At 43.5% G+C, this 9063-nt stretch overlaps 2 protein-coding genes and 1 long non-coding RNA gene across 3 annotated transcripts in view; 1 reads left to right on the top strand and 2 right to left on the bottom strand.

Moving 5' to 3' along the window:
* LOC119256098 (CASP8 and FADD-like apoptosis regulator) overlaps positions 1-9063 on the bottom strand; it is a 121256-nt gene that overhangs the window by 98582 nt on the left and 13611 nt on the right. The window lies entirely within an intron of this gene.
* The window catches only part of LOC119256096 (CASP8 and FADD-like apoptosis regulator), a 42139-nt gene continuing 34357 nt past the window's right edge, over positions 1282-9063 (bottom strand). Inside the window, 3 exon segments of the mRNA XM_037523824.1 lie at positions 1282-1861; positions 3251-3529; positions 3531-3759. Of these exon segments, the coding sequence (XP_037379721.1) occupies positions 1723-1861; positions 3251-3529; positions 3531-3759 (647 nt within the window). The 3' untranslated portion in view covers positions 1282-1722.
* On the top strand, positions 4853-8890 carry LOC119256097 (uncharacterized). The gene is made up of 4 exons (XR_008553632.1): positions 4853-5006; positions 5479-5745; positions 7551-7596; positions 8027-8890. It is a non-coding gene; the product is annotated as an uncharacterized LOC119256097 (long non-coding RNA).

Genomic DNA, 9063 nt, shown 5'->3' with positions numbered 1-9063 from the left:
AAAAAGCCTTCAAGTGAGATTTTAAAACAGCATTTTCTTTTTTAGGACGTGTCATCCCATCCAAGAAAGAAACAAGTATGCAGTGTACCTGACTAACAATAAAATACCATTAAGTCCAAGATGAATGGACAAGCTACCAGTGTTAAGGACTGGTATTTTGTTTTTATAGCATGTATTTACATAAGTGAAAAACACAAGTTTACAAAACTCATTTATAAGTTGAATGTATGCCTATTTGAGGAGCTACATCAAAATTCTATAGTGCTAGCCCACACAAATGCTGGGAAAAGAGGCTACAGGCAACAGGTTGAAGAGTAAAAGGAAATACAAAGTGAAGAGCAATGACAGAGGGCACTTTCAAGGTTGCTGTGCACTGAAGAACACTGAACAACTTGAGATCTTTAAAAAAATTAAAAGTTAAATCTGAGTTTTAGGCAGAATCCACAGCGCACTACCTAGAGTCCCATTCTGACAGAGGGCTTTGCCAGCATTCTGGATCAAATGCTTTGTCCCATTCTAAATGCAAAGGTTGAAATCCTAATCACCAAGGAAGTAGGGCCTTTGGGAGGTAAAGGTCATGAGAGTGCAGCCCTCATGAGCGGGATTAGTGGCCTTAGAGAAAGAGACAGAAAAGAACTTGCTTCCTTTTTCTCTCTGCTCGCTGCGAGGACGGAAGCAGAAGGTGATTGTCTGCAAACTTAGAAGCAGAGTCTCACCAGACACCATATTTGCCAACATCTTTATCTTGGAATTCAGTCTCTAGAACAGTGAGAAATAAATGTTTCAGCCATACATTCCGTGACAATTTGTTATTAGCAGCCTAAACTAAGACAGTCATGCTGTCTTACATCTAGATATTGTGTATGGAAAAAAAAATTGCAGGCTGCTGAGACCAAGATGGCAGCCAGACTCACTGCCTTCCTCAAGAATGGCTGGACCAATGAGCTGGTGCTGGTTCAGTCCCTCACCAATGAGGGACTAGGTGCCTATAATTCTGCCTCCTCTCAACCCCTACACAAAGCAACCACCAAAAACAAGCAAAGCACACCCGTGTCCCACGGAGATGCCAGGGACATGTCCAATGTTGCCAGATACTCCCCGAGCCCCAGGGCCCAAGCTTGACATGACCAAAGAAACAGTGTGAGCACCTCCACCAACAGGGCAGAGGGTTTCTCTCCTATGGCACCCAATACAAATGTGAAAACTGAAAGAAAACTTTAGGCAAGCAATACACCAAAGTTTTGGGTAACTGTGGCTGCCTCTGATAAATATTATGGGGTTTGTTAAATTCTAATTTCATTGCTTTGTATTTTGGTTTTTCTTTTCTGTATGGAGCATGGATTCCCACAGGTTACTTTGAGATTGCAGACACTCTGAATGAGCCTTTCTGTAGCTGTTTGCTTGACCTTTACCATGGAAGGCAACATGTTCCTGAGATGCTCAATTCAACCAGTGCTAGGTTTTTAAAGTTTCCAAGTCTTTTTCTTTCCCTCATTGACCTAGTGAGCTGTTTCATGCAAACATTGTTTCACAATAGAGATCAATACCTCATCTTCGAAGCTCAGACACCTTTCCAGCCAAGCATTCTTCCCCAAGGGTCTTTTTCAGCATGGACCAGGACCTCGCCTCACATTCATCACTTATGCACACTTGCTTGCAGGCTACTCTGACAAGTGATGGAGACTGAGGGGCAGAGCAGGGCTTAAGAGAGCTTTCAGTATTTCATTTGTAAGAAAGAATGAGTTTCTTTCTCAGAGTGTGTTGCAGCCAAACACAGTACTTCTCCTTAGCAGACACTCTGCTGTTCCAATCATACACGCGGTCATTCAGTTCAAGATGGAGATCCAGGAGAGGGCGTTTGCTGGCGGGAACAAGGAAGGCATAAATTAATGCCATGCAAATATCAAAGAGAAGATAGACAGTCATTAGAGTGATATGCATCAACAGACTTGAAAGAGTTTTAAGATTGTTCTTTTCTAAATACTCTTCAGGCTGCTTAATGATTTGAATTGGATCACTGTGGTACAGTGATGACAGTCGCCTCCCCCAACCGGTAACTGGTTTTACTCTGGGAACACACCAGTCATTGACCCACCTGGATCACTCAAGCAAATGCAGGATGGATGTAAAAGGTCGATAATACCACTCGTCCACAAAGCATGTACCTAGGAAGGCTGAATCTCTGCTGCTCCAGCCCTCCCTCATGCCTCAGTAACCACTGGGGGTCTGGGACCGTGAGATTAATTCCCAGGGTCCTCACAGCTACAATAGAATACATTTGCCAGGTGGCTCAGAAATCTCATTCTCAATTGCAATTAAGGAGCAACTGAAAAGGACTGCTAACCTTACATTGGAGGTACATTGTGGCCTCATTCTGCTTAAGTGGACCCAGTCACAAATGTTGTCCTTTGAAAAATATCCTTCCCAATAAACATCAAAATGTCTACATAACAAAGATTTATAGTCCTGAATAGTCAGGTAACGTGTTTCACTTATCAATCTGTTAAGACTTGGGGAGATAAAAAAGTAGACATTGTGGGTGAGAATCTGGGGACCCAGGCACTGTCACACAAAACTGTTGCAAGTGTCCTAAAGAACAATCTGAGAAGATGCATCAAGGATTTTTAAAATGCATGTCGTTTGACATCGTGATTCCACCTCTGAGAATAGTTTTCAAGAAAACAAACACAAATACTAAGCTAAAAAAATGGTGAATGCCTTTTATTTGTGAAAGCAATAAACTGTCCAATGACTAAAGCAGGTGATAATAATAGATGATTCCATTTTGACATGAAATACATTTACATATGGTTATGTACTTATGTGCACTGTAAGTATTTTATAAATGTATGTATGTATGTAGCGGTATATCCAAAAAAGTTCTGGAAAGCAAAACACCATTTGATTAACAGTGGTGGATTCTAATGAATAAGATTCTAACTGCTTGTTATGTTCTGCTTTCAGCTTCTGTATTTCGTGGCTTTTCCCAACAAGGGCTATGTATTGTTTTTGTAATAAGGAAAAAAAAAATTTCATAATTTTAAAGAAAAATACCTAAACTACAAGCTAATATGTGACCTCCTGAGGAAAAAGTGTTCATAAATTTGCAAGTCTAGATCACACCCTAAGGGAACCCCCACAAGGAATGGAAGATCCCCTTTCCTCCCTGAAGAACGGCACAGTGATTAAATGCTATCTGGGAAGCAGGAAACCTGTGACCCAGGGATCAGCCATGGCCTCAGTGGCTCACCTTTCTTGCCCCAGTTTCTGGGAGAGGTACTGCAGGTACACCGAGGACGCGGTGGAGGCCCGCTCCAGCAGGAACACGTCCGCTCTGCACAGGCTCCAGAAGAAGTCAGCTTCCCGGTGAACTGTGCATGGCCCGGGCTGCCTGTCCGTGGCTTCTGCATTATTCACTGCTGGGCTGTCCACTTCCAGGAGGCTGTTGTCCTCCTGCTGCCTCTCTGAAACCACGTAGTTCTGAATAAAAAAGAGTTTTGGCTTCCCTAAGAGGGAAGGACATGCGTCCCATGAACATCCTCCTGATCTGCTCCAAAGAGAACCCCGAGTGAGCGTCATCCACTCCAAACACGCTCTGGGAGCACCCTCGGCTCACCAGCACACACACGAAGCTGTCGTAGTACTGGTGTTGCGGCATACGGGCAACTTTGTGGAGGATTTGGATTATGTTTCTCACACTTTGATAGAGGAAATACTGGACTTGATAGCCCAGGGAAGCGAAGGTGTCCCGAAGAACCTCTGGAAAAAAACAAACACGGAAAACGACAGAGTGAGAAAAGCTCAAGAGACAGCGGGGAGCGCTATGAAGCCCAATCTAATCTATTCTGTCTGTTTCTGCTTTTGCGCCATAGTTAAGGCACAGTAATGGTCTGTCCCTGCCACACTCTCTTCCCTGCCTGAGGTCACCACCTCTGGCCACAGGCACAGGCTGAAGCCCCTTCTAGACCAACCTAAATTGTGACAATTTCAAGACTCCCTAGTTCCTCTCATGACTTTCCCTTGTAACCTCTCCCCAAGAAGGGAGAGTCCTTGACAGATTCCCTATGGTACTCCCTATCCCAAATTTTCTCCTGGCTTCCAAGAATCCTGGATGACTTTGCCTCCAGAAACAGTCTGAAGTAGTGGAAAAAGCAAACATTATGCCACAAGAGCCTGCCTTCTATCACTGACCTTACCACGCCTACGGGCTGCATGACCTTGAGGAAGTGGGTCTCTCAGTTTCAAATGGAAGTGATGATACCCACCCTATGAGAATGCTACAAGGATAAATAATACAAATAAAGCTCCTGGTGTTCAAAAACAATTAGTTCCTAGGCCCTTTTTTACACATCTTTTTGTCTATTTTCAGAAGTGTCTTGACTTTGGAGCCCTCGATATCATACCCAGCCCCCTTGTTTCTCATCTGTTTCTTTGTTGGAGAAATAAACACAGCCTCCTGTTACGAACAAAGAACGTTCTTTCTCTTCTTCATTCAAAAATTCCATTGCCTTTTAAGCCACCCATTAAGTTTCTGTTCCGTGTCTGAGGGATACCCCCAGTTCTTAATACATCCCCCATGCAGAAAAATGGTTCTGTCCTAAACCCAGAGGCTAACCAAGCATCGCCCAATCCAGGTTGTCACCCAAACTATTAGTTACCTGTCTTCCTCCCCTTGGTGGGTCTTCCAGAAAGTTACCACTTCATTTACCCCAAACAAACAACGCATACTAATTAGAACAACTTCCACCAAGGAATAAGGGCCCCATGTCATACTAGTTGAGGCATCATAGAAAAGGATGGAGGAAACATAAATAACTAGGGCTATGTCATAATCATTGAGTTCTCAATTGAGTTCTCAACTGAGAATTGAGTTCTCAATTCTCTACCCTAAGTGGGATCAATATAAAGTCTAGCTAGTCACAGATACTTCAAAGACTCATGGCTTCAACCAATAGTTTCAACCTCTTACCCTGCAAACTTGTCAACTACAAATTACAAAAGTGAAGGTAAGCATTTGTAAATTCTCTGTCTTCTCAGCAGGAAATAGGAAAAATATGAATTAGGAAAAGAGACACTGCCTTGGGTCAACAAAAGACTGAACTAACCAGTCACTAGATAAACAAAAACTGGGTTGAAGTTAATTCATTCAGCCTGTGAGCAATTATCTGTACACCCTCACTGGGGTCTAGCAGAATGGTCCCCTCAGGATACTGGGCTTATTTCTTTGTTTAAAGATTTATTTATTTATGCATACAAGAACTGGTATACAGGCCAGAGGTGCAGGGGGTGAGAGGATTCACCAGAGACAGAGTGGGGAACAGAACAGGCAGACTGACTGAAATACACTGCTGAAGGGAGCAGCAGGCGAGACAGGAGAGGTCTGCTATGCCATATGGATGGCTCCCTGGGGGACTGAACTTGTGGTGCAGAGACTACGGATAGCTTCACAGTGCTGTGCTTAACCCCTTGCTCCACCAGGGAGGCCCAAAAGACTAGCCCAAGAGACTGTGACACCTCTTCCCTTAAAATAAGAGTATGATTCTCCTCCTCTTCAATGTGGACGTCACTTGCTAACTGCATTTGGTAAAAGCGTTTCTAATGAATGGGATGTGTAGTCCAACATGAAGCAGTGAGGTCTCACTCCAACTTCCAGGCTACCCAAGAAGATCCTCCAGTCAGAAGACCCTGGCTGACATCTAATACAACTTCCTGAGAGACTCTTCCTTGCTTTATCCTGGCCCACAGGTAAGGGTTAAGAAATTTTTTAATTATGAATCACATAATAATTTAGAAATATGAATAAGGTCTCAATCTCCTTAAAATCCAGTGAAAAGTAAGTAATATCAGGGAAATGAGGGGCATGTCACAGGTTGCCGCTAACCTACTAAACATGGTAACTCACCTGTCTTCTCAGATCAATGTGGCAGAAAAGACCCAAAAGCAATACCCCCAGGCATGGCCTCTGAGAGTGGAGGCAAGGTTTCTGTGCCCCTGTCGACTCTTGGGTTGAAACACAGATCAATACAATGAGAGAACCTGGCTGAGGACCCCAGTTCCATCAATACTGTTTTATTCCAAACTCTTCCTTTTGTGTCACAAGTCTCTAGTCATGGAGCATTCTCTCCTCTAGGGGCAGAAGCGGACAGGGATACACTGGTCTCAAAGTTCTTTTATTTACTTGTTATCTCAGACTGGTTCACTTCCTCCAAAGGCTCCCTAAGTCATAGATATCTCCCTGTCAAAGTCCTTGAAAGAAGCACAGTGTCCTTCTTCATGCAGGGGTTAGGGGACAGAACAAATGCTGTCCATGTCTTCCTGGCTTCTCTGCCTACTCGCTGGGTCGGAACCTTGCCTAGCACTGAAAAAGGACTAATTTATGGCGGCAGAGGGGCTAAGAATGGGAACCCAAGGTCTGGGGCAGCAAGTCCTTACTTAACAGGACAGGAGGGAAAAAAAAAACTGAAGCTGGAGATAAAATCAAAAACCATTTGGCGGTGCCAAAAATAAGACCACATCTGGATGGGCCTCAGCCCCATACATAGCCCTCTGGTAACCCAGTCACTCAAGACACATCATTGCGCTGATATTTCCCATTAACATCCCATCTTTCCTCAGTCAGACAGTGCAGTGAAATGGGTATCGACACTGACTGGCATCTGCAACTTACTTTCTTGGGCCAGCAAGAACACAGTTGTAGCTCAGTCTAATTTCTAGGATCAAGGTATAGTGATAGTACAATTTGAACAAGTTACCAGCCCTGGTTTATTCATCTACAAAATGGGTTTAATACTAATGACTACACCATGTGTTGCAAAAGTGACTGTGAGGATTGTTAAAATAAAACACAAATGGTGGCCAGATTTAAAATACCTTGGACATGACTGGGGTCAAAATAAGGGGGTTGCAATTGTATGGGGATATAAAAATAAAAAAAATGTTAAAATAAAATAAAATAAAATACCTTGGACACAGTTTGGTCATACAAGCCAAGCTTAATTTAGCTTATTTTGCAAGAAAAATGAGACTAAGCTGACTGGCTGGCTTCTTGCTTATGCCTCTGAAAATCATAAGCAAAGCTTGAAACTGTTCCCTATAATTAACAGGTGGTAACCACTGACCAATTCCCTATCATTTATTCAATAAGAGTTTCAGAGACAGTCTCTGGCTCCTCACTCTATAAATTGCTTGATAACAATGCATGTCTAAGCCTCACTCCATGCTTGCATATCTGGGTGGTCCCCAAGCAAAGAGGAGATTCCGGGTTCCCTGCTCCACCCAGGGAAGGGTGGAGCTGAGCAGGGAAGAGGAGAAGCTGGACAGGACAGGACAATGGGAGAAGGAACCAGGATGGAGAGCCAGGAGACCTGGAGGAGGCACATGGAGCAGAGAGACATGTGAAGAAGCTGTGCTTGCTTCTTGGCCTTGGACTTGTACCAGGGACTTGGGGAACATGTAATGAAATACTTGAAACAGGCATGAGTGAGATACCTATGGGGAGGTTAACAATGGCAGCCTTTATCTTGATATTGATGTTGCTCCTTTCATTCCAGATGTCCTGGGCACTTCTGCCTCTTTCCTGTGGGCCCCCATCAGAAGGTACCTTAGGCTTGTGGCAAGTTTTCGGGCCTCAGTGACCCTGCTTTGGGCCTACCCTGTTTGGCTGGGCAGCTACTCATGAGGGCATGGGTAACTTTGGGTGCCTGATTTAAAAACTTTCTTCTTTCTCTTCTCTTTATTTATTAAGCCAATTAGTATAATATTTAATACACTAATTGTATTAAAGTTCCTTTCCATTAAAGTCTTAACATACCAGAGTGATGTTTTGTCTTGATGCAGCAGACGGCAAAACCTATTTAGAGCATGCAGATTTGGGGGTTCTGAGGTGACCCTCACCTCTGCCCAGTAACACTTGGTTTAAATGCTCTGGGTTCAAGAACTGTTTAAGTATGTGCACAACAAGCTTTAACTTATTACTACTACTTCAATGACATTATTTTTGCTTCTGCTATTTCTGAACTTCTGACAGGATCTAGTGAGATTGTAAAGATGCTTTGCAAACGATGAGCACTTCTTCAAATATAAGATGAGAATTTTAAAGAAAACAATGGCGGCCACTTCAAGCCTCACATCACCGAGCCTGCAGTGTGCCTCTCTCATGGCGTCCATCTCCTTAGAATCCAGAAGGAGGATTCTATCTCAGTAACTAAAATGGGCTCAAAGAAGGCAAATTCCGTGTCATGTGTATCAGTCATTGTCTTGTCCTTTCCCGCAAACTGGGAAAGAAAAACTTGGGTGCTGAGTTAAGAAAATAAGCCTGCAATGAACTGCAGAAGTCTGCAGTTAAGAAAATAAGCCTGCAATGAACTGCACTTCTCCTTTACCTACCTTGGAAACCCCACTCCCATCCCAGACCGAGCTCTGTAAACGTCAGCTGTTCTTTTAAAAATCAACATCCCCAAATGAGAGGGGTGTTCTTCTGGGCTAGCAGTCAGCACAAGAAAATTCATGAAGAACTAGAGTCAGTGCTCCCCGTTGCTAGTGCACATTTATCACTGCCTATGAAAGGGGGAAGGGGAGTAAATATGTGGAATACATATGACAGAAGGGAGGCTTCATCAGCCCATTTACAGTCACCACTGAAGGCCTTTGATAAGCCCAGCTCTAGTTCCCAGAGCGCACACACAAGTGGAACAGCAGTCTGACAGGATATTCTTGGGAAAGGGGATTTCTGAGGTCAAACATGAATAGGAAATGTAAAGTGGACAAGACAAAAATAGATTTCCTCAGAGACTTAAGACCAACATGCAGTGCAACTGTCTGAAAGAGGAACAAATTATTCAGCATTTCTAGAATTTATTTGACCCTAAAATCCATGTTTTGCAATGTTCCCCTTCCTGTGTTATAGAAACACTGTAACAAGGGAATACAGATGCAGTATATATTCCTGTCCTTCAAGGAGCTTATTATCTTGTTGGGGAAGCAAAGTTTGTAAATGTGCATGAAACAGTGATAGACATATCGCCCAGTACAGCGAACCAGAGGCAAGACAGGTGGTAGGAGAAG

This window comes from Talpa occidentalis, unplaced genomic scaffold (genome assembly GCF_014898055.3).
Source record: "Talpa occidentalis isolate TD23 unplaced genomic scaffold, MPIMG_talOcc4v2.1 talOcc4.3, whole genome shotgun sequence".
Lineage (NCBI taxonomy): Eukaryota > Metazoa > Chordata > Mammalia > Eulipotyphla > Talpidae > Talpa > Talpa occidentalis.
Note: the sequence above shows the minus strand (reverse complement) of the source record. Positions and strands in the feature narration are given on the sequence as shown.